The 25,873-nt window shown below is 45.7% G+C and overlaps 1 protein-coding gene across 1 annotated transcript; it reads right to left on the reverse strand.

Moving 5' to 3' along the window:
- Positions 1-1,688: 1,688 nt before the first annotated feature.
- Positions 1,689-25,811, reverse strand: METRNL (meteorin like, glial cell differentiation regulator). Its single transcript, XM_062591639.1, has 4 exons — positions 25,513-25,811; positions 19,610-19,998; positions 3,378-3,437; positions 1,689-2,656 (listed from the first exon to the last, which is right to left on the reverse strand). The coding sequence occupies exons 1-4, from the start codon at positions 25,638-25,640 to the stop codon at positions 2,340-2,342; spliced, it is 894 nt and encodes a 297-aa protein (XP_062447623.1). The 5' UTR covers positions 25,641-25,811; the 3' UTR covers positions 1,689-2,339.
- Positions 25,812-25,873: the final 62 nt, after the last annotated feature.

Consider the following 25,873-nt stretch of genomic DNA (forward strand, 5'->3'; position numbering starts at 1 on the left):
TATTAACAAAAGAAAAATTCTACAAACAAGTTAAACGCCCATAAAGATTAAACTACAGCCAAAGCCTGAACTCCAGTGGCAGAGCTGCCCTGGCTGTTTCTGTTTGGCTAGCACTGTCCTCACAAATACTGGCTGAACATTTAATTCAGCCTCCTCCCCTCTCTCCCATGGTGTCACATAGGAAGAGGAGAGTGGGCAGGTTGGAGACAATTCCAGGAACATGTTGTTCTCCCCTCCGCATCCTGCCAACAGTCACTCTGTGCTGGAAAAAGCTTATAAAACAGAACAGCAGAGAGGTTAGATTTGGGGTTTCTGAAATACCCTCTTAGATTTACTCAGGAGTTACCTCAATACTAAATCACAAAATCATTTTTAGTAGCCTACAGCAAGGCTGGGTCAGATCCCCAAACTGGTAGAGAGCCCAGCTGTATAGGGATCCTGTGCAGTGGAAGCAACCCAGCAGGAGACAAGTTGGGGCAGACTGAAGACAAAGAACTAATAAATCCCTCCCACCCGCCCCCAATCTACCAATGCTGACCCATTTCTCTTAAAAGCCAAAGTAGAACAGAGAAAACCTAGAAAGGTGCAGAATAAGACATTATTTTTACGGGAGGTTGCAAGGCAGCCAGGGTCAAAGCGCTGATGGTGTACTTTCCAGGAATCAGATAGACCAGTGCTAAATATTACCAGGTTTAGAGGCTTTTGCACAAGAAGTCATGGTCCTCTGAAGTCTCTTAGGAGCTTCTTAGCACGGGCCAAAAGAAACTCCACTTCTCCAATAGGCCCATAGAAAAAGCCTTGCTGGCAGAAGTCTACATAAACAGCTTCAGAAGAATTTCTGTCTCACACCAGGTCAATATTTTGACAGGACTCTGTTTATTTAACCCCTAATCTCACAGTCCATCTCTGTCCCATCCTATTTAGACCTTCTTGCACCCACACAAGATTGGTCTCCAAGTCACTACAGACCAGCTTCACCAAGAAATACAGAACTGACACCCCCTCCCCAAGCTTCAGAAACAAAAATTACGTAAGGGAGACTTGGGTGATGAGGCTGAAAAAGGTCACTGAGTAGAAAAAAAATTCTTTAAAGAAACAGATGCCCTATGTAAAAGTTGGGGGCAGTGCTATGTGCTGAAGAAGAAACATGAGCAACTGTTCAGAAATCCTGGTAGCACCAGGAAGGTGTAATTGAAGTAATATATTGCAGTTTAGAAGGAATGATGGGACTGAACAAGGTGGGACAGCTCCTGTACCTCCCATGGGACACTGCCTGCAAAAGCCTCCCCTCATTTTTCACACACAGTGGGCTGGGACTGAGCCTGGCCTGCCTCAGGACCCACCAGCAGGTAGGAACATCCACCTCCCACGGAGCTGTTAGCCAGCACAAATAAAAGCTTCAAGCTAAATATGAAGGGGTAGCCTGTTTTTTGGAGCTGTTCTCCAAATAACTCCATAGGCATCTGAGAGGAGAACACTTACAGCCTTGCCCGGACACGTGTCTAAAGATCTCCAAAAATCTTCCCCTTTGAAAAATATTGTGGTTCCCAATGCCTCACAGGAACTCAGTTCCTGCTCGGAGAAGCCACAAAATAAGCAAGCAGCCCAGAAGTGATCTATGGGCACATCTGGACTAGGAGAGATAGGCTTTAAAGAGAAGGCAAAATAAAGATTTTAAACAGCATATGTCAAATCTAGGGACCTTTATTTCTCTGGAATGGAGAGAATTTTCCAGCCTGGACAAAAAACTGCAGGCAGCGATTGTACATTCTTTCAAATAAAAAAAGAACACACACACAAGAGTTTGGATCCATAAATTTCTGTCATAAGAAACAACTTTGAATTGTACACCAAGCTTTTTACAAAGCATCAATGTTCAGATGGTTTACCGTGTTCTATCACATTCTCGGCCATTTATACAGAATACACCATACCAAATGCTACATCAGCTTAAGACATTTTTTAAAAATTAGTATTAAAAAGATACAAAGGCATGTTGGCTTTCATTTGGGTTTTTTTTTTTTACTAAAACATGGGAATTTTCTTTGTTTGTTTTCCTAAGGAAGACACTAAAAAAATATAATAACTTAATTCATAAGGACAAGATTGGTTAAAAATCCAGCCTTGCTTGCTTGGCAGCCTTCTGAGCTCGTACCTCTGTTGCTTCCATTAGTATAACAGCACCGCAGGCTCCAGATGTGTCCTGCAGGGTTTCAGTCTGCACTCCAGACCTGTCCGTGCTTTCAGTTACCATTTTTGTTCAGAGTGTTCAGCAAGGCCAGGAAAAGGAAATATTCCTGGCCAAATGCTGAAAGTGATCCTCAGCCAAACAGGGGGCTTCAATCTGGGCCAATTTCGCATGGGTTTAGCCCTTTGTCTTTTGCCTCTTTATACATCCTTTGGAAGTCTTTAAAACGAGGGGCACAGCCTAACCTGGCTTCCCCAAAGTGCATGCGTCCTGTGAAGAGGAAATCTCCATCTCCTGGTCTCACCCCACACTCCAACAGGGTCTTTATTTGTCCTCGCCAGTTCCCACTTTCCCCTGTGAGCTGAAAGACTTTGCTCTTCTGCCTGTAAAGTTTGTTCACACCAACGTGTATTATGGATTCTTGCTCTTCTTCCTCATTGGTCACATCTCGAATAGAGCCTCTGATAACTGGAAATGGAGAAAGGACGTAAGAAAGGGTTACCCAAAACCATGCTGGAAGGGCTGGGTCCAAACTCAGCCCTACGTAACCAGGAAGCTTGAAGGGGAAGAGACATCCCTTCAACAGCCCCTCCTCTGGTCCCTGGTAATTTCTAGGCGTAGGCTGTTATTTGCAGCCTCCAGCACGAACCCAGCAATCTGTGCTCACATATTAAAATTAAACTCCAAAATAACTGCATCAGAAAACAGCACCACAGAGAGTGATAATAATGATACATGCTTAGAGTACGTCTCTGACAACGTACTTTCTGTTCTGCAGCCGTTATCAAGACCAGCTAGTATTAATTTCCCCTTCAAAAAGGGAAGTACAGAGAACTATTTGAACTTTTGATCTTTTGTCAACAGTCCATTTTAAGGCAGCAAGTAAAGGCCTCTCCTAGATGCCCCCAAGAAGTCTTTGACCTCCTGCTTCCATCATGGTTGCTGGGTCATTTGTTGTCCACCCCAGGGAAGTGCCAGCTGAGCACACAGTATTGAGGTCCTTCACGCTCTGTCCCATAAAGCAGTTCTCTTCCCTATCCCATGCACACATCCTCTTTAGGCAGCATTTACTGCTGGTGGAATTTGCCAAGCGTAAGTAGGCATCTAACACTGTTTATAGAGATTTGGCAGCAAGGCCACAGGCAAGAGAGGCAACATTTGGGGGTAGGGGGAAAGAGAAACAACTCACCAAAATCACTAGTGCAGACAGCCAAGAGGACTTCTGTGTCACTGCATGGTCGGCAGGGGGCTGCAAAGAAAGGGTCAGTTAGCAAGGGACCAGATTAACATGGTTAAAAAAGTAGCTTACATTTAAATTGACCAAAGACATGAATAATACCACAAGCAGCTGACATTAACCCCAGCCCCTGAGAGATTTTTGTAATTAAGTAGGAACACGGCTGTCTTCGGTGCTCCTGCTGGGATATTTTATACAGCAAACACCCCCAACGTTCACCATGCGTAATGCAAAATATGTCTGGATACGGGGCACACTCGCAGTGCAATATGCTGTAAAGTCAAAGCCCTCAAAAAAGCTTTGAAGATCTGTGTGCCTTTTAAACTCTGGCGGCAGAGATTCTTTCTTTACAATTTCTATTAAGCGTTGCTGGGCTGTTTCGCAAGCCCTCGAGTCTATCGCTACATCAAAGATCCAGGAGGTTACAGAGTGGGGAGGTGAGGTGAGGGGGACGGAAACCAGCCCATGTGTTTGAGGGCGTCAAGGCAAAGCGGAAATTCGAGCCTGTATCTGTTAGAGCTCAAGCAGTACAAAGACCATTTCCTGTACTGCTGGAAACACTTGGATATCTGCACTAATCTAATCAATGCAAGAATGTGGCTCTCTTTGTACTCAGCCAGCTCCTTCAGAGGAGAAGGTACTGTAGTTGCAGTACAGATGTTTCTATAATACCCTATTGAGTTCAGGAATTTGCTTACTATCAGGGTCTGCTCTGCCCGGTGATGCTAATTAAGTCTGTCCACTGGAGGCTGGAGGCTCAGCGCCCACTTCTTTCCCTGGAAGCTGCGCTCGCCCATCAGTCAGAAAAATGAAAACCTAGCAAGCATGCTATTCTGCTTGGATGAACACCGCCGCCGGCTCTTACAGCAAAGCCGAGCTCAGGCTGGAGACAAGGCTAAGCATTAGAGCTGCAGCTTATTTGATCAGACTGTCCGTGATAAACCCAAAATTGAAGTTATCCCCAGTCCTGCCAGCTCAAAAAATAAATATTCTTTTTAATCTTAACATCTGAAAATACTTAATTACCAGATTCCCAAATAGCCACACCCTTCTTCCTCTTACCCCCAACCGCTTCCCAGAGAAGTTTATCCATTGCACTAAGGAGCACATTTAAACTAGTCTAAACAAAGCTGAGCTGGTTCCTGCGACATTCGGCTATCAGCCTTCCCCTGTTAGACAGCACAAGCCATTCCTTAGCATGAGACACCGCGAATCTCTTCTGTTTTCTAAGGTGCCAGAAAGGCAGTGATCCAGAAGGAAGGATTATTGAACCAAATCCCACCAGATTTGCTCCAGTCAGATGGAGCAGTGTAACACGCTGTTTAATAGGATTAAAGAGAATGCAAAACGCACATTTCTGGGCAGAGGCACTTGAAGGAATAATTCAAGAAGTCTAAAAAGCTCTAGGAGAAGAGATGAGGACCAGACAAAATAGTTTTGCTAAAGCATCTGATCAGCTGGGCATTTCTCTTTAGCCAAGCCTGAATGCCTCTACGGCCTTTAGGAATAAGTCATCCTTCACTGCGCTTCTTTCTCCTCTATACCATTTCACCTCTGTTTTGGGGGAAAACTGGGAAACCATATAATATCATGAGAAATACAGAGCCAGCCAAAGCCAGAACATAACTGGAGTACTACAAGAAAATCAGTCTAAAAATCTGTTAATTTTTAGATGCAAGAAATGGGGATTAGTAACTGCAACAAATATGCAAGCTTCCTCTAACAGAGAAAGCTATATTAGCTACATGATATCCTACTGGGAATCGTTTCGCCCATGACACTCATCAAATTCATCCAGGACATATTCCCACCCTTCCCTCTGATCACCTCAGGACCCGAGTTAGATCAGCTAAAGGATGAGATTGGAGGTAACCTACATATCTACAGGAGCTCCACTCAGTTTTCATGTGGACAGCCCAAAAGTTAAGCACAATTGTTGGACGGCAATGAAATCCATAATCCTAGACCCTGAATTTCACATATTTTGTTCTGCAAAAATCTGGTAATAAAAAGGCATCCTGGCCTTTTTAAGTCTGAGTAAAAACAATTTTGGCTTGGACTAGGCATCTCTGTAGTTCTTCCAACCCAATCAGAAAACTGCAAAACGGCATGACTAAGCCATTTCTGTTCTCAGAAGGAGTGCAATACAAGCACCAGTGTCCAAGATGAAAAACAAAATAATTCAAGTGGTTCCTTCATTTTAAACAGGCTAACGCTATAATACATCAAATGAACAAACGTCCATAGGCACATGGAATCAAACCATTTTAATTGCGGACTCTGGACAAAATCCTACATCCTTTTTTAAATGCAAAAGGAAATTAAAGGTGCTCAGTATTGCTCACTTTAGATCATTACTTAAGATCTCCTTCGGATCCATGCTGACTCACAGCAGTGTTGTGGCATGCAAGCTTATTTAGCAAGCCTTTGACACCCATCACACGGCAACACCAGCCGTAGGAAGAGCAGAAACCCTCTTGTGTGGAACAACTCCCACATCTGCCTTCTCAGAGGATCAAATATATCTGGCAAGTAGCAAAAACAGGGTAAGTGAGCCCAGATGAAGAGCAGCTTGTGAAAGATTGCTGCCAAAGTAAATGGACCATTAAAAAAGCAAATGGCAATTACTCACTCCACCTGAAGCTTCGTTCCTACACAGTCTCATAAAAGAAACAAAATCCAAAGGAGTAGTCAATGCCCACGCTTTGTTCTAAATTACAGCCATAAACAAATCTGGCTGTTTATGCCACAAGTAAGTAATTGAGCAGTTCAGCACTAATTCACTCTGGAGATTGGGAGGCAGATGTTTTCTCCATCAGAAAGCCAAAATGACATGCACTCCAACTATGAAATGGAGACCATCCTTACTCATACCAAAGTTGCAAGAAACCCGTTTCGCACACGCATGGACGGCTAGGAAGCCCATTTTCAGAGGAAACGTGCACAGTTACTGAATGAGTCCGCCTCACTGGCGGGAGGGCACCAGGCGCCCCGCTCGTTGGCGATGTCTCGAGGGTTGTCTGGGCTCTCCTGTCCAACAGCAAGGCACACAGCTCGCGCCAACAATGTCAACGTCAGCTGCTCTAATTCCTTTAAACTCGATAAGCCAATGAGCCTTAATTCATAGAGCAGCAGGGGAGGGGAAAGAAAAAAAAAGAAAGAGAAAGGAGACTTTTTATTGAAGCCCTCTAAAGCCCAGATGCCTACAACTCAACTACACGGCTCGTGGCATAATGTCTGCATTGTGAACCTTGGCTGCCGACCCTCCTGGGAATGACTTTGATGGATTTTGACAGTATCCTGACCTGAAGTAACCTGAGGCAGCTCCCTCCTGTCACCCCCCCACAACCCAGGGCCTCTCTTTCCACCTCCCTGCAGAGGGAGATGTAATTACATCATTCCTCACAAGCTAGCAGTCATGTCCCAGCTGCTTTGAGCGATTTGCCCTCTGAACCTGATGTTACTGAGGAGGACACGGCGATACTAACAATAGACTGCACTTGTTGGCCAACAGCTTTGTGCACCCCGTTGCTGGTCCCCTCCGCAGGGAGGCAGAAACGTGCAGGAGAAGCAAGGGACATGTGCTGAGGAACCATCAAGGGGAAACAGAAGCTGCCATGAGTTCCAGGAGGTCCCCAACTTGGCCACCAAGAAGGAGTATCCAATATTCTTCCAGTATCAGAGATGGATTAAGTGCAATTTCAACGCTGCAATTTAGCACAACGCTCCTCACCACATAGAGAGCGGTAGGTAGGTGTACATATACCTCAGTGCACACACAAACACAGCTCCAGTGCTTTCTACTCTGGTGTGCTGCACTTTCTATGCAACCCTTCTGCCTTCTGGAAGCTGGAGAGGGCAGCTATTTGTAAGGCTGAAGTCATGGTTTAAGAGGACAGTTCCCTGCAGGACACATTAAAAACCACCACGCTAGCTCTGACTGTAGACATCATAGAAACCAGTCAAATGGGCCTGATCCTCCTCTGCCTTCCCCTGAAACATTTGTGTTTCTGCAGGTTTTACACAACTCCAATGAGCTACACAAGGGTCCAGCTTACCTCACCCCAGAACCAACTTGCAACATCTGGGTAAGAAAAATCCCCAGTCTGTCCTGCATTTTGCTCAACATGCTCCCCATAGCTATGAAGAGGACTAGATGAATCGGGATGTGTGAGTCCTTACTCACCATATCAAGGCTCCATTTACTGAGACAAAACAACCTTCTCCCTCTGCCTTACAGCTCTGGGTAGGCTGTGCTGAATTTATAACATCACCGCTCTGAGAGCAGAGACAAGAAGAGAGACACCCTTGAAGCAGAAGTGAAAATGTTTAACACAAAGTAATTGCAGAAAACCACTTTACCGAGGAATACCCTTTGGTTTTATTAAGAAGCTTGCGTGCATATGTGCGGTGTGGTAGAAGTGCAGATAGCGGGGGAGTGCACCTTACGGCTGGTTTATTTGTGCTTCTAGCTTCCTGTAGCTTCCTGTCACCCACACGTTATTATTTCTGAATAATTCTTTGAAGAGCAATCAGACATCTTCAGTATTGAAAGTTACTCGTGAGGCCCAAGTAGGGTTGGAGCATTTTCTGTTAGTCACAGGTTTTAATCAGTCGTTTAAAATGACTAGCCCTTCCTTGTCAGCAGCTCAGGAGAAGACATTCGAATGGGTACTTGTCCCAGAGCAGTCAATATTGCAACACCTCAAGCTGTACCAACGTGGGGACACAATAGACCTCAGTTTCCAGGATAAAAGCTTCTGGCCTGACGTCAGCATTAGTTCATATGGGGGAGGGGGGGAAAAAAAGAGAGAGAGAGAGAGAGAGAGAGAGAAAGCCAAAAACAAACAAACAGAACAGAAAAATAAACAATAAAAAAAGCCATTTGAATTCTTGTTAGCAGGTCTGTAATTACAACCGTACTGGAAAGGGCATCACAGGATGAGTCTCCTTCCTGGAAATGCAAAGCATTGACTTCCGAGAGCAGCTTATAAAAAGAGAGATGTGGTTTCTCCAATGATTGTGCATTTCTCAGTCCTTTTTCTTCCCTTCCCTTTTTTTTATTTTTTTTTTAGTCCTAAGTAGAAACTCAATTGATTACTGGTTACTGAATCATGATCTAGCTAGGGGACATGGGGACATGGATTTACGGACAATTATATGAGCAAGAAAAAAAAAAAAAAAAAAACTTGCCCTTATCTTGCTTCCACTAATTAAGTAGTGGAATAAACTCTTGTTATTGTTTCACATTGAGTTTGCCCAGGCCTCCTTTTTAAAGGAGGTGACACTTCTGCCATGAAACTAACCTCTTACAGCTCATAACCTAAACAAAAACCTGCTACTTTGCCATGAGGGTGAGCAAGAACTTGACAACCATTCTGGTTTACTAGGCTTTAGCTATTCATCCTTATTCTAGATACACTTTCAACTCTTCTCACTTCTTCAGAGCTCTTCCTGAGGAAGCCAAAAAAATTCAGCCTTAAAACATGCACAGCCCCCACAATGAAATGCACAGCCCCCCACCCCCCATTGAAACACCACCTAAAACTACATCAAGGCATCTGCATGCCAATGCATCTCAAGTTTAAAATGAATATATTAGCTGTGAGCTTATGTCAACGAAGCTGCATGCAGAACACCTGTGTTTAACATAATACCTGCAGCCACGCAAATGGGGAAAACATGGCCAGATGAAACAGAGCATCTCCACAGCTGGGGTGGAAGTTAATGACACCTAGTCACAACACACAGAGGAGCTCTCTCATCGCTCTTTTGTTTTACAAGGTTTTCCTGTCTTTGGATGGGATAGGATTACATGGCTTTCTGCAAACACTGCAGTTTTCCTAGCATGTCAGTAGGAAAACGCCAAGTTAGAAAGCAAACCCAGCGGTGCAGCTAGTGCTGTTCCTAAGCCCTTGGCTCAATAACCCTCAGACACGGCTTCAGAGGGAGCATGCATCTTAGACCAATCTGAGATTAATGCTGGGAATAACATACTGACATAGTTTAGTGCTCTTCTGAAGGCAGAAGAATTCATCCTCATCTTTGCTAGAAAGTTAACCCGAGCCCCTGCGCTGGTTGAAAAGAGGCAGCTGCGAACAATCTGATCGCAAACAAGGATACAAAACTCAAGACTCCCTCCTTCTATAGCCAAAAGACACCCAATATTTGGTGCAGGACAAGATAGTGATTCAACAGTGGTACCAAAATCAGGATGCTGCAGCGGAGACTCTCCCTGCCTATTTACTTGACACAAGGATACTAGTGATCCGATATCTATCGAAAAGGAAGCATCACTTCCAATTCTTTGTCTTAACTCATTTTTAACGTTCACTTCAACTTGCACATATACAAATTTTCAGAAGTGATTTGGAAAATACAGACTATCCAGCCAATAACAATATAAACCTGCAAATAAGTTTAATGAAATGCAGACTTTTATACGCTGTGGCATGGACTGTGCCAAGAGAATAGAGTTAATACCACTTCCTTCCTGCAACTGAAAGAATAAAAAAATATATGCTGTAAGCCTCACCATTAGAGATGTGATGACCTTTGCATTCTGAGAAACATTAAAACAAGAGACCATAAACCAGAAATTTATCTTTTCACAGAAACTTCTTCCAAGACAGTATTAAAGTCCTAAGTACCAAAGACGACTGTTTATGTGAACAGTTTGAGGAAAAGATTCGGTACTAGGCAAGCTCCATTTGCAACAGCTTTCAAAATGAAACTTGGCTGAGCAGCTCTGGAGCCCGTAAGGATCTGCTGGGGTTGTAGAGTCGATGCCTTTTTGCTGTTCCAAGACGCAGCCCCCATTCTAACAAACGAGCTGGAAGGTCAGCTAGCAACACAAACAGCTATTTGTTTAAAAGGAAAAAGCAGAGGAGCTTTTATTCAAGTGGCATTAGACAGTACGATAGCACACCTCCAGGCCCATGCAGAATTTGTGCCAAGCCAGGAAAAATCCTGAAAAGCATCTTATCTTTGAGCCACCTGTTAGTCAGCCATGCTCAGGAACGCTTCTTGCTCCGTTAGGAAAAAATAAAGTCCCTTTTCAAACACCTTGTCCCTTCCCTTCCGTGCCTCCCACAGGCTCGGCCAGTCGCGGGTGCTCTGCCCCTCTCTTCTGGGCTGCGCTTGGAGAGCGGCAGCAGGCTGTGGGCTCCCACGGCAAACCACAGCCCAGGCCTTGCTGAGGTGGGCAGCAACGTAAGGGTGAGGAGTCCCGTGCCAACCACCATCAGAGCTGCTGCGTTTAGCCGGTAAAACGCCGCTCCTGCAAAAATGCTCCCTTGCAGCAAGCCTGCCACGGATCATGCCCAAAAGGCCTACTGAGCAGGCCAGACTCTCAGCTAAGCTCCTTCTGCATGGATTGCGCCAGAAAAGGGAGAGCTTAGCAAGCAAAAAGAGCCTCTCTGCAAGCACATATTCCCATACACCAATAAAAAAAAATGTTTATCCCACACAGGACGCCTCTCTCCTTCCTCCAACTTACTGTTGCCTCTGCACAAGATTAATGTGCTCAAGCAGATGCCAGACAGGGGGCATTTATTGCTTGCCTCATCCCCGGCTAAAATTCACTCGGAAAAGATTTCTTTCTTGTCGTAAGGAAGACATCATGGAGGGTGATAAAGTAATAGAGAAGGTTTTGCTACGCAGCTAATACAGCGCTCAGCTGAGCTGGTATGCAATGTCAGCAGGGCAGAAAATGGAAAAGGAGCTGGGTTGGACCCCTGCGTGCTGGGGAAGTCGTGCAGTCCGGCTGGCTCCAGCCCCAGCATTTCCCTGTGCGCCTGCTGCCGCCACAGCACGGGGCTGGAGCTGGCCCCGACGGCCAGGCTGGCAAGACACCGTGCGGAGACCCTTCCTCCCTCCCTCCTCACTGCCACCTCCTCAGCCCGTCCGCACGGCCCATGACGGAGCTGACGCGCTAGAATTAAGTAACTAGTGGCAGGTTAAAGTTAAACCCTCAAGAGCAGAGTAGCGAAAGATCAGAGATTAAGTGAGTCTTAAACAAAACAAACCAAAAGCAGCGCATTTGCACGTGCATCCACACAGGCCCTTCTCCTTTCTGCCTCTAGAAATCAAATTACTCTGGGGATGTGGGAGACCTCTGAAGGAACAAGGGCAGTCTTCATTTATTTAAACCATTTTTATACGATCAACCACCTCTTGAAGAGGCTTGTGGAAAGGCTAAATCTAACCCAGTGAGCTATTCGATGCATTTTTTTTTTTGCCTTAACCTTCTCACCGGTGTAAAGCTACCAAGAACAGAGGTTCATGCTGTACAAACGGAAGCGACGCTGGAGGTGTTAAGGCAATGGCAAACCACGTGTGTATCCCTGCATTAATGACCGTTACCGAGTTTCCTGGCAGCACAGCTTTGCTCCAGAAAGGGCAAAGACAACTGTATTTCTGCCCCTCACTGCAGAGTTGATGCCAGTTGCAGAGAAGTCAACGTGGGGCAGGAAGATACCCCAAAAAAGCCCAATTCAGAGAAACCACAAAACAAAGCAGAACAAATCCTTGAACAACTTAGAATCAGCAACTGATTGGATCAGAGCTGCGTGCAGCCTTTTTTTGACCCAGTATTAAGCATCCCAACATCAGATGTAACGGATCACTGAACAGCAGCCTCAAATCCAGCGTGCCCTCCCAAGCACCTGTGCAACATTACAGCATGCCTCTTCTGGCTTCAATAACAGATTAAGGCTAGAGAGATCTGCTGCACATCAAGACCTAACACAGGACAGCTCTGGCCCACACTTCAGTAGGTTTCTTATCCCTCTTGGAAGGGGGGGGGGGGAGAAAGGGGGCAAGAGGACGAATGCCATCCCCCGCCTCCCCCCCCCCCAGCCCCTTCTTTAATTCTAGGCTCAGGAATGAGCAAACTGAACAGTTTTGCCGCGTAAGCACAGAGCATTACTAAAGCCTGCCAAGTAACTCAGCTGGATCGCAGATCTGCTGGTGGGACCATCTTCCGCTCTACAAAAAGGTCAGCGCAAAGCAGAACCCAGCTGCCGGGACAATACACCTGACTGCTTACAGCCTTCGACTGCCCACTGAGTTGAGAAATAAGCTAACAGCTTTCGTGGCCAGTCTAGCAAAAATAAGCTATTTTCTTACACCCTCTCCGCTGCAGCTGTGTATTTATCCTTATGGCTCCATTGTCACCTCGTCCACTCTCTGCAAAACTGGACTATCGGCCCCGCGGCAGCAGAGGACCACCAGGGCGAGAGGGACAGCCATCCAACTCATTCTGGGGGGAGAAAAGAGAGATTTATCTAGTGCATCCTGCTCCATTTCATTCTTTTTAGCAGATGGCTTCTCCGTTCAACATTTTTGACCCAACTGAGCCTCCTATTCCTGAAAACGTCACCCCCACTCAATTTAAGAACATGTATGAAGGGCACATGTGTAACCAGTGCATGCAAAGTGCACAGTGAAATCATTTCAACCCAGGCAGAAACCCCAAAAGCTCTGTTTTCAAAATTCCTCCCCCCCCCTCATTCAATCATTTGCTGCAAATCTGGGTCCACTTTGGGCACAGGAATAACAAGAAATGGTTCCTAGAGCCTCAAAATGAATCCCACTCCACAGCCTACTACAGTAGCCAGCTCCATCAATTATATGCTGGCCCATGACACCCAGTTCAATGATATCCCTCAAAAACCAGCTGCTTAAAATGTGCTTTTTTAAACACATATAGGGTTAGGGCTGTTTATTCATTTGTATGTAGTTTTATAGCATTTTTACATATCAGGAAAAAGAGAAGAAAGTGATGCTAAGAAAACTCTTCCTGCGGAGAGGATGAGCAAACAAAAAACTTTCAGAAAATAAGGTACCCTAGAGCACTAGTGTCAGAATGGTCCCTCATAAGGCCAGTAATTGCAGGTGGTGTATTTTGAGCAACTGCATTAAAAGCTGTTTTCTGGCAAGTTGGTTTAAACCTTGCTGTTGACCTTTAAGGAAAAAAAAAAAAAAAAAAAAAAAAGGGGCAGAAAAATCAACAGCAAACTTTTTAGCTGCACCGGAAAGCCTACCTTACATGCCTCCCAGACAGCATTAACTCCCCCTTGAAGAATAGATCCCATGTGTTGCTTTGCGGCTCGTTAAGCATTTCACAATTGGTTGGAACAGTGCTACATAAATTCTGCCTTTCTGTGCAAATCAAAACAGACCACACTCAGATTTTTTTCCCTCTCTCCCTCATAACATAATTTAATCTCAAGAGGCACGAGAGTTTTATCCAGTGCGGAAAACTGGAAAGGGATATCAACTCAATCATTTTCCTCATATCGTGGAGAGAATACATATCCTGGACAACCATTAAAAGTGCAGAGTTTGCACAAAACACGCAAAGGTGCTCCCCCCCCCCCCCCCAAGCTCTGCAACCACGAAGATCTCAGATGGTTGCAATGACTCAAGCAGAACCTGGCCTAAACATAAAGGTCTCAGAGACTTTCAGTTTAAGTATTTCAAGAGCCTCTTTCCATCACCTCTTGTGCTGACACTGGTGATAAGCTCACAGGGGACCCAACCACAATTTCCATATTGCAAATACCTTGGCAAATAGGAGGTGTGCCAGCCATGATTTCCTGCTCCCTAGGAAAAGCAAAGTTGCTTCAGCAAGAAGAGCAAATAAATACCCCACCACATCTGCTGCTTTGGACTACAAAGATTAGCAGCACATTCAACTCCTGAGCAAAACAAAGCCAAGCTGGACTTCTGGGAGCAACCAAAGGGAAGCATAACATTAAGAGCAAAGGGGCTGGGGTGACACCCCATTCAGAGACAATATCAAACAGAGATAAGAGTGATTGCTGCCCCGCCTCTGCCAAACCCAAACCCCATAAAGGAAGGACCAGCAGTTAGAAGAGGTGCTTCTGAAGAAAGCCATTTGGGGGCAGAAACATTTTTTCTGAAGAAAGCCATTTGGGGGCAGAAACACCGGCACAGCCCACATACTTAGGGGCTTTCTTTCCAATCTGAATTTCCAGTCTGAGCTTTCTCAGGCCAGTGAATTAACAGCATAAAGGAAATAGCTGGATACTGTTTTTAATTAGTTAACTGGATTTTTCCAGTTTTGCTTTATTTTTCAGATAGCCACTTGAGCGCTGTACCTCCTATCTATAAATAGGCTCAGCCAGGTACCCAGCATTAATAAGGAAAACTTAGAAAACAGTTACTAGAACCTGCACTAAGTGATTAGATTCCATCAAGATAAAGGGACATTTTTGTTAAAATTTTACTTCTTTACCGAGCAAGAGCAGGTGGACAAGGAAAGTGCTTTGAATTTAGCTCCTGAGCTCTCACACCCACCTTATAGACATCCACATGAGCATACAATGGGAAAGGCAAACTGTAGAGTTCACACAAAGCTAGATCCACCGCTGAGATTCCACATTCCTTAAACACAGACGTTAGGTAGCAAAATAAAGTGTTTTTTAGGGAGTGGGGTGCAGGATTTACCTTCCTTTCCAAAAACTGAGGTCAGACTTACAGATTTTTGTTTCAGAGTAGTTTAGCAGAAGTTGAAGTTCTGGACAAACAAACCACTCTCAACAGACCTTCATACTTTTCACGGCAATTTAATATGAGCTTGTGAGAGCCGACCCACCCGCTCCCCACTCTGCTGCCAGGACTGGAAGAGCTATAGCAGCAGGTTCCCTAGCTCACGTGGGTCATTGCATGTGGAAAACTTTTAGGAGCTATATGGCCAAACAAACCTCTTGCCAAAACCTCTGCTGATTTGCCAGTATGAGATCCAAGGTATTTTATTCCAGCACAAGCAGAAAAGATTAACATCAACAGAATTCACCAACCTAAACAAGTTCTGCTGCTTCTCGAATAGCCTTTGGCCAAAATGTCACAGTGCCTCAGTTCTTCAGTTGGGCAAACACCAAGGCTTCAGAGCCTTACCAAAAACATGAACTGAAGTTAATGGACCATCAGCATAGATGGGAAATATACAGGGGCTGAATCCAAACCCTAATCTAAAATCAAAAGCACTTTCAGTCCCCCATTGCTTTGGGCAAGCAGAGGAGACCGAACCCATCAAGATGCCTGCATTTCCAAGGTGACCCTTACTGCAGTCAGCTAGCTTGCATAAAACAGAGACAGCTGCGGTAGCCCTCTTGTCTTTGCTGCTGTTCCCAGTTTAAGAAACTGCAACACGCAGCAGCATGCATCCAGCTCCACTGGAGCATCAGGAACCTGCAGCCGCCACCAGCTGCACCCAAATCCGTTGGTCCCGACACGTGGCGCTGGGCAGCATGGGCCTCATTTCACTCACCATGACACTGTGCAAGGTGGTAGAAGACCCCTCTAGCAGGGCAACACATACCTCAGCAAAATGAGATAGATTTAGAATTACCTCTCTCATTAGACACCTGTTTCCCACTATTGAGAAGTACAAATTTCCCCCAAATGGTGGGAGAATAGTAGCCAGCAAAACAATACATTTTGCTCTCAAAACCATTCGGCGCCAAATGTTAATCTGGGTTAAAACATCAGGGCACAACATGTACTTACTACCACTTGGGAAACCTTTAAAAAGGGGTGAGTAATGCTGACTTGGCGCCAAGAAAAGGTTAACCCCCCCCCCAAATTGGAAAATCATAAGCGCGCGCTGTGTCAGTCCACCTTCCGGAGAAGGGGGAAAGGCCTATTCAGAACCTGTGCATGTTTTCCCCTGAATCATTTGCTAGACTCTGATTAAGTGGGAAAGAATGACTGTAAACTAATAAAACTTGAGGTTTTCTAATTAAACCACAGGCACCCCACCAAGCATTGCTGATTTGTTGATGCACCCTGCCATGTCAGGGCTCTGAGGACACAACAGGTCATTAAAGTATTAAACAGATGACTGATACTCTTTAATCAGAGCTGGGGTGCCAGGTTGGGGAGCGCGAGCAAACGCAGGGGCAGAGTGCAATAATTATCACCAGGAAGCAAACGCACTGTTTAGGGAAACTCGAGCAAAATTGGTAGTGATTGCTGGAGCAGTTATTGCACAGGGAAAGGAGTGCACTGAGCCCCACACCTGCGTCTTTCATGATAGACTTCTCCCCTTCACTATAGTCTTAAAAAAAATGCAATGCAATATTTGTGACTTTTAGTCCTTTGATATCAGACGTGCTGCAGCATGAACGAAGCCCTGGAAGCACGCCAGCTTGCTCTGCCCAGTTCTGCCCTGAACTCCAGCAGCATCTCACAGCTTTCTCAGCTCTTCACACATGCGCTCAGACACACTGAGCTCTGTCAAACTGCAAGTAGGAGATGATCAGGCTCACTCTTCTGTTTGCAACAGCCAAAAAAACATAAGCCAAAGTTGCAACCAAAGAACAGAAGTATTCTTGGACCTTACAGAACCTGTAAGGTTCTGTCCAAACAAGACACTTGGAGCACAGAGGAGATGATAACCTACCACATTGTTTTATAAGACAGCACCAAAATTCAACTAGTGTCTGTTACAGCTGAAAATACAGCAGTCATAGAAAAATCCAGTTTTCACCCCCTTTAGGGTCAGCATTTGCTTCTGGCTCGAGGCTCCTCTCCAATGAAGAAGCCACCAGTGATTTCAGTCAATTGATTGTGAACTTCCTGTCCAAATGAACAGCTCAATAAAGGGCATTTATTTGGAGGTTTTGCAGAAAAACTAGAAGCAACTACAGAAGAACAGAGGCCCAGGAACTACAAAGAGCCCCAAATATATTGCTCTCTAGAAGTCTCACAAGGCAGCTATTTGGCAGTTTCCCCAGACATATAGATATTTATAGGAGAATAAAAGTGCTCATTTGACTGAAGAGTGGAAAGAGGCATGTATGGCATTTTCATCACATTTTCACCCCCCTTCTCTGCCCTCCCAGAGTCGGGGGTTCCAAAAACCGGCAACAGAAATAATTTAAAATACAGTAGAGAACCTTAGTAGTTGACTCTGAAGGGTCTGCTGGTGAGCTCCTAAAAAGCTGCTTCTGTCCAAACAAGACACTTGGAGCACAGAGGAGATGATAACCTACTACATTGTTTTATAAGACAGCACCAAAATTCAACTAGTGTCTGTTAAAGCTGAAAATACAGCAGTCACAGAAAAAGTGATTTAATGTGCCTACCAAAGAGGAAGGCTATAATTAGATTCAGTCCTCAGTTTCTTCTGCAAAGTCTCTAAAGAAAACTCCCATCAGCTTTTAAAAATCTCCAAGATTTTATGTGAAATGAAGTGGACTTAGTGAAAACACAGCAGTTTGTGCTGGGCTGTGATCTTCAGTTCGCCAGCAGTGAGCCCTACCGATTAACAGAGCTCAAGAGAAACCACATCGATTTGCAAATTAAAAACAGCACTGATGGGCGTTACTTCTCACATATTATTTTTACCTCTAGGTAAAAGCACATTCAACTTTCAAGAAAAAACTACAGGACTTTTCTTGCTCAGTTTAAGTGACTTGCTCATCACTAGCCTGCCAATGTCTCGCATCTTCACAGCCGATCAAAGAAAGAAGCACTGAATCTGGGAATGTTCTCCAACGACTGATTAAACAATGTATTTAATGGCTTCTGCAGTGGAATTTCACTGCCTAGCTGCCATGTCACACAGTGTCTTTGCCGAAATTATCTTGCTGCAAAAACGGCTCTGCAGCAGGTACACAGCTTCTTCTGCAGTTCTTGTGTTGTTCAGAATCAGAGAAATCCACTTAAAATGCAGAACGCTGGATACTAAGTTACAAGTTGCATACATGGCATGGGCAAAGAAGGCAACTTAAATAGTTGTGTTTATAGATTTTTTGGTTTAAATGGCAAACACGCCACCTATCAGTTATTGGGCTTACTGCATCAGCCCTCAGCCAACTCCGGCCTCACTAAGCTAAGAGGCAAATCAACATCTGAATAAAAATATGCCTCATTTGGATCGGTGTGCCGGCATCCCAATGCTAGCTAGCAGGCGAGCAATGCCTCGAAAATCCCAATGCAGTTTAATAAGCTGTATGACTGCTTATAAAGCAATATCTCATTCAAAGCATCAGTGCCACAGGATCTAGATGGCCAGCACACTGCCTCTCAAGCTCAGCCCAGGCTCAGTTTTACTCTGGGCAAAGTCATTTCTACTGTGCTATGGAGACCCTTTCCCCCTTGCTGTGACACTGCCTTCACTCGATACCATTTCAAAAGACAAGTCTGGCTGCCACCACGGCCTTCTCTCTTAAGATAACTAAACTTTAAAACCTCACTAGTCATCTGGGACATGCTATCCTAGATCTGCTGTTCCTCAGGCCATAGTGAAGACAGGTTTGGGGGATAAAAGCTACCAGCAATCCTTTAGGACAAGAAGCATCCATTGGGTACAGCCCTCTAAAAATGGCCCATTCCTGCCCATCAACTGCCACAAACACTGGTTATTCTTCTCCTCAAACTGTCTAATTGATTAGCATAATTAGATTACACATAGAGCATTTGTGCCCAAAAGGTATTTAGCTTGCTATTTAGCATGCGACTTTCCAGGCTTCTAAGCTCTCTTTCAGCTTATCTGTTCTCCCTTCCTACAAACTCTTAGCTGGTTTAAAAGTCCTCCCTACAAAACTTGCTTTTTATAATAGTTGCAGGAGCAGACAACACCAGTACTATAAAAGCACTGTCGTGGTGTTGAAGAGTTCGGCCATAGCACAGTAACGTGCAGTCAGCAGAGCTGAGGAAGGAACACACCATTTTCCTTGTTAAGAAAAAAAAAGGAAAAAGAAACAATAATTAGGTCAACAAGTAGCTGTACTTGCAGAGGAGGAAAAAAAAACATACAAAAGGAGTCTCTCCTTGTTTAGATGTTTATTATTCAAAACATGCAGCGGGGTCTTAAAAAGTGATTTAAAAAGTAGTTAGAAAACTGTTACAGCAGGGCTTGGGAGCCCAGTTCATGCTGGAGTTCACTGCAGGGTAAAGGCAGTTCCTGCGATCCCCCTTGTAAGGGGAGAACTACTCACAGTGTCGCCCTTAGCAAATCATTTGGAATTCAGCCTATGTTACCAGCATCCAAAAAAAAAAAATCAATTCTTCCGCAATAGCTTGTTTATAAAACATGTCCTTAAAAGCACATGAAATTCAGACCCAACCACTTTCCCACTCACTCACTCTGCCATCTGTTATGGATCCAATACAGTACATGAAAATATGTCCAATATCCTCAAACTCACCAGAAACTGTGTGCAAATCGGATGCTATCCCCTTGTTCATCAGTTCGTACTGGAAGCCTGTGATCTTCCTGCTAATGTCCTGCTGAGGAGTAGCCTCAACAAACAGGCCCCCTTGATCATAGCCATAGCAATAGACTTTATTGGGGCTGCGATCTCCATCTCGGACCAAGAGTTTCAGTTCTCCAGTTTTTTCCAAATAAATATTTGCTCCTGCAGAGTCCTTGAAGGGCTTTATGCAAACAGTCAAATGTTTGTAAGAGGCAGGTGAAGTATTGGGTCGCAGATTGACGATAAGCGCTCCCGTGGGATACATCCACTCGATGGATCCTTCTGAACAGCGGAGGTAGACCTGTTCAACGTCCTTCTTGTGCGACTCATGAGTTAAGCCACTGGGGAAAGAAAGAAAAGAGAAGTTAAAGAATGCCCAAACTATCTAAAAGTGATTGCCATAACCTCAAACCTTCAAAGGCCAGATTAGCAAACACAGAAAAAATATAACATTGAGCATCAGTCCAGTGAGTATGGCAGCGGTCAGAAGTGCTTGTTCTCTTGCAAGACTGCAGTCTTAATATTATGGGACAATTTTAAATTGTCTCCAAAAAGAAAAAAGTTAAACCACTAGTAATTAACTTCAAAATTAAATAGGATATAAGCACATGATCAAAAGCAATTAAATTACTACAGCCTCAGTTGCTGCCCATCAGCTGAGCTGTGGTGAATGACTTGGCACACAGTAAGACATGTATGGTTTGAACTCCCTTCCTGGTGGCTTAAACCAGCATCTTCTCTAGCTTCGCAGATGGGACTCCACCTTTCCCAAGTACTTTGTTCCCCTTCCAAGTCTATATATAATCCCAGTGTTTCTGAAACTGGGAGGGATGCCGAACTCAGCCCATGGACTGGTGCAAACGGGATGCTCTGGACACGGTTCCCAGCCCGACATACTCTTGCTAGGCAGGGTAGGAAGCCCAGCTGGGCAGCCCTGATCTCCAGACTGGGGGGAGCAAGAGAAGACACTGCCCTCCCTAGCCAGAGGTGGGGAAGCACTGAATGGATGTCCCATGTTCTCCTGTCTCTCCCCAATATGAGGTTGAAAGCGAGCTAATAATTTCACTCCCCAGCTCTGATGGGCTAAGAGCAGGCACACAGCGAAAGCAGACACGTGGCCAGTTACTATGGCACTTCTGCAACTGCACAAGCCACCACCTTTCAGGGTCACCTTTGGTCTCATGTCCTCATCCATAAAAGCTGGCATCAGCAAAAAAATAACACCTTGACAGCCATTTCAAGGACTGGTGATCACAGAGATGGGACAGGAGAGCAACACCAAGAAGCCAGGATCAACAGGAAACAAACTGCCATGCCCAAGCCGTACAACTGGTAAAACCCCACAACTACCTTGCCCATAGCCTACACTGAGGACAACTCTAAACACCACTTGCTACATGTCTCTGATGCTGGACCCAACCCGCGGGTTCTTTTACGCAGAACAAACTTAAAGCATTAGTATGACACTGAATGCTGAAAGCACTTAAGTCAAAAGAAGGAGTTGTGGGAAGCCTGGCTTATTGGTTCGGGTATTTAGACCATTAGTCAAAATCTTTTGGTTCTGTCAGAAACCTCTTAGGGGAGTGAAAGCAAATCACTTCACCACCAAGCTTGTTTCTCCTCCTCCTCCTCCTCCTCCTCCTCCAGGCTCGGTGTCCTCTGTTTCAAACCGTGAGCATCTTTTATTCTACACCTGTAGAGCACCACCCAACCTGACACCCTCTCACCCAGCTTACAGGTCTGCTCTGCAGCACTTCAGACATGCTTCACAGCATTCCCATTTAGGCACAGAGGAAGCAAGACAGGGAAAAAAAATCTAAAACGGATTAAGTGACTTGTCTAAGGTTACACAGGAAATCTGTGGCAAAGACAGAACATATTTTAGTGCAGTGCAAGTAATGACATCAAGCTCTGGTTTCTCAGCAGAAACCTCCAAACACACAATTCCCCACCTCAAAGATATATTCAGGTGCTGAACAGGTTTTAAATCCAAGTCAGCATTTAGAAAGTAACAAGAAGCCATGTGCAAGAGAAGAAAAAGAAAACCCAAACCAACATATGGTTTGCATTTACTGTTGATGTGACTCATTATTGTGAGTGTCAGTGTGACCCACTTGATGGAGGTTACACAAGGAAGCTCAGGAAAAAAGAAAAAAGTCATATTTAATAATAATAGTGCCTGCAAACATATGCTTTTGAATAATCTTGAAAGCCACATCAAGAACACAGATGCAGGGAAAAGAGGGACAAGTTTTTGACCTCTAGTCTCTTGGCCTCAAATTCAGTAGTACTTGACACGTTCAGGAAACTTAACTTTCAGCGGGATATTTCAAGTTGACTGTAAATCTACATCTGCTTCACAAAATCAGCTTTCACTGCAGCGCGCACACGATGCCACTCACCAGAAAACGGAGCAGACGTCTGTTTACTTGCAAGTTGCGAGTCAGTTAATATTGAAGTGCGTAAAGCTTATTCCTCTGCAATCGGGGCAAAAACCAACCCATGCCCATCGCTTGGTCCTACTCAGGGCATCCAACTGAGCAGCATGGGCTAGAGGAAAAGCCTTAGCATTCATTTTTTTCAAACATTCACATTGCTAAAACAAAAATAAAAGAAAGAAAACACAGGGCGGACTCTGATACTATCTTCTGACAGCGAGTTAAATCCCACAGGCAAGGAGCAATGCCATTAGACAGACACATCGAACACAAGTACCTGGGCGCATTAAACCTTATAATGAAGGATGACTCAAAAGGTTAGGCAGATTTCAAAATACAGCCTAGCGTTGCTTAAGAGCAACCACCATCATCCAGCAGAACCTGTCACTTCACTTTCTGTCAAAATGAAATCTGTCACCACAACGAAAGGTTGTTTAATGACATGATTAATTCTCGCTAGCTCGTCAGAACACACACTATGTCTACATAATAAGGAAGGTCAAAGCTCGTTTTTTTCTTTTTTGCAATATCATTTGAGTTTTTATATATATATATATATATATATATATATATGGCAAAGAGACAGATCAGCCTTTTTTATGGTTACATTGATGGATGAGCCATCTTTCCAGCCCTCAAATCTGTGCTGTTTATTGGGACTTATATCTCAAACAAGTACTACTTCCTCATTCCAGTCTCTGAGAACATCCTGAATCACCACACCGGGCTCTCACTGTTCTCCGTTTCCAGTTTCAGAAGCAATGATTGGTGTCTCCCTTGGAAAAACTACTGCTATACTTGTGAAGGAAGCTGCTACACTGCAATATGCAACAAGTGCTATTCAAAAAGGAAAAAGACGACGCAGTGGGTGTAGGGAGCAATGGTCCTCTTATCTACCTGAGCTATTATTCCAAATGCTCTGAAAAGCCCTAGAAGCACCTTTCTCTCCTCAGGTCCCCTCAATGAACATGGGAACTTCAGCTCCTAATCTGGGGTATCTAATTAAGGATGACTATCTAGAGAGCAACCAACACCTCCCTGGACTGCTGCAGAGGGCAAGAGCAGTGGATGTGATCAGCCACAACAGAGCTGAATTGCCCTCTGCTACTCTCACAGCAACTTAGGAGACAGGAAGAAAACAGAGAAGGAAAGGAGCACTTTCTCCAAATTATAGTTGGGCAAGCAGAGGGACAACATGATCCATGCAAGATCACAGTCAGCCTACGGCAGATCCAGAGGAGAAGCCATGGGTTCTCACTCCTACAGCCTGTACCAAAAAGGCAAGACCAACATTGTCAGCATCTTGCAGAAGACCTTCTGCTCAAAGCATTGAGAGGTCACTGCAATACAAAAACCTGAAGTTACAGCAAGAGTAATAACCAGACATATACCACAGTGAGGTTTCTGCTTTCTTCTGGACATGCTTTTCTGGAAGTTCTCTCTCAAGCTATTTATTGAGGTGCTGCTCTAGCCTAGTGAGTGTGCTCCAGCTGCAGGTGTCAAGCTGGGCATTTCATCAGCTTCCCCAGAAAGGACGAGTGATACTCATAGGAATTCTAGTGAAGTTCTTCATACCAGTAAGGGATGGGAGTTGGGCATTTCTGCACAAGCTAATGGGGAGAGAAAAAAAAAGTTGATACCCAGAATATTTTACTGGGTTCATTGCGTTTAATATAGACATGTATACAAAGGTGAGAAAGCACCTTCAGGCCTACTATGGGAGCTCACTAGACTCTCAAATCTGCCTGCACGTGGCAACTTAGAACTTATTTGTGGGGGGAAAAAGACTTAAATTTTGGCATCTAATTTCACTGGATTTTCGAGCAGTTAGGATAAAAAATACTACATGACTTCAAAACATTACATTTCACATCAAAATACCTTTTGAACCATGTAGCCACTAATATCCACACTTGAATATTCAATTAGATGGTATTTTGTTGGTACATAGAAGTACCTTTTTTCTTCTTCCTCTTAAGGCCAAAGTCAGCCTGCTTTGCTTTATCCTCTCCCAAAACTCACGTCCACTTGAGCTCCAGAATGAACCACATCACCCAAGCGAAACCACCCAGGCAGAGCAGCGCCCGGCACAAGGCAGCTCTTCCTCTCCTGCGCCTCCGCCAGCATCACCCCGAGCCGCCACTGTCAGCTCGGGCTCAGCAGAGCAGCGGCAGGCAGCTGAGTCCACGCTTGCTTGCGTCACCGGTTCGCCCCAAATTCAGTTACAGGAAGTGATTATTTCACTTTCTTTTTTTTTTTTTTTTTTTTGGTCGAAAATCGTCCCTTTGGTCAGTACTCAAGGCATTGCTTGTGCCAGCCCTGCTCAGGTGACAAGAAGGTCACTGCTTACTCTGAGAAAACAGGACACCAACTAAGAACCCGACCAGACAATATTACAGCACTTTGACAGCTTTGTTTTAACCAAAAACAAAAAAAAGAAACCCACAAGACCATGTAGTAAGGCTCGAGTAGATGCAATGCTTGGGGATGGCATGGCAGGTACCAGTCCAAAGTGCAGCTTTCATGGGGGGGGGGGGGGGTTTGCTCAGAGCTAATGGGCTTGGTCCGTATGAAACGGACTCACCTCCGAGCGGAGTCCCGGGGATTAACCACGCAGGAATCGTCAAGAGTCAGAAAAAGTTCAGAAAAAAGTAAACTCCAAGCATCTGTGTTTCAGGCTGTCACAGATAGGAAATTATTATGCTGAAAGTCAATCCAGCTGTTTCTCCGCTTTGAGTTTTCCCTACTCTAAAATATCCTGCTGTTCCAAGTTAGCCCAACTTCTACGTTAAAGAAATTCAGATTTGACCGGAATGGCGTCAAAAAACGTTGACTCTGGAAGTAATTATTTTTAAGCCAGCAGAAAGCCTGATGCAGTCACGCTTGCTTGTTCGCAGAGCAGCTTCGTCCAACCACGAGCGCTGCAAGCGGCCACAGACCCAAACGCGCACGCTAAGCTTACTGCGAGCAATTAAAGGAGAGATAGCTGGGGCGATAAAACTCTTGAGACCTGGGAGGGAATAAAGCGGGAGCGAAGGCGCTGGGCCAGACCCTGCTCGCAGGCAGCAGCTTCCCCGGCCCCGAGAGGAGGAGGAGGAAGAGGAGGAAGAAGGGGGGTGATAGCGGAGGGCGGTATCCCTGCAGCACAAGCGGTCCCGAAAGGCCAGGGGGTGGGGGGAGAGGCGCCGAAGGGGCTGCGCAGGGGGCAGCGGGCCCGCAGGTGCAGCGGGGCCGCGGGGAAGATGGTCGCGGGCAGAAACTTCGCAGCGCGCCGGCCGACACGGCACCGCCCTCCGCCTCCTCCTCTGGCTCCAGCTCCGGCTCCGCGGCCCCCCGAGCCAAGCCGAGCGGCTGCGGCGCGGGGCCGCCCCGGGCGCGCACCGCACCGCGGCGCTCCGCGGGCTCCTCTCGCCTTACCTCCCCTTCCAGTTGCACAGGTCGCTGGAGTACTGCGCCGCGGCGCCGCCGCCCAGCAGCAGCCGCAGCCCCAGCAGCAGCCGCAGCCCCAGCAACAGCAGCCGCCCGGCGGCCGCGGCGCCCCGCATGGTGCCGCCGCCGCCCCCCGGCGCGCTGCGAGCGCGGTGCAGGCGGCGCGGAGCGATGCGCGGCGCCTCGCCTACATGGTGGGGAGCGGAGCAGGGGCGGAGCGGCTACCCCATGCCCGGCTCCGCGCGGCGCCGCTCCGGCTCGGCTCTGAAGTTCGCAGCAGCTCGCTGCGGGCTCCCAGCTGAGGGGCGGGGAGCGGCCCTGCCTCCCCGAGCCGCCCGCAAAGAGCCGC

Source organism: Rhea pennata, chromosome 19 (genome assembly GCF_028389875.1).
Source record: "Rhea pennata isolate bPtePen1 chromosome 19, bPtePen1.pri, whole genome shotgun sequence".
NCBI classification, from domain to species: domain Eukaryota; kingdom Metazoa; phylum Chordata; class Aves; order Rheiformes; family Rheidae; genus Rhea; species Rhea pennata.

What these genes read in the sequence shown, in the direction of transcription:
- METRNL (XM_062591639.1), bottom strand. Translation starts at nt 25,640, where the DNA reads ATGCGGGGCGCCGCGGCCGCCGGGCGGCTGCTGTTGCTGGGGCTGCGG. An exon ending in CTGTGCAACTGGAAGGGGAG is followed by an intron (nt 19,999 to 25,512) that starts GTAAGGCGAGAG and finishes TTCTTTCCCCAG; the next exon opens with TGGCTTAACTCATGAGTCGC. An exon ending in TGTCTGCACTAGTGATTTTG is followed by an intron (nt 2,657 to 3,377) that starts GTGAGTTGTTTC and finishes CTCCATTTCCAG; the next exon opens with TTATCAGAGGCTCTATTCGA.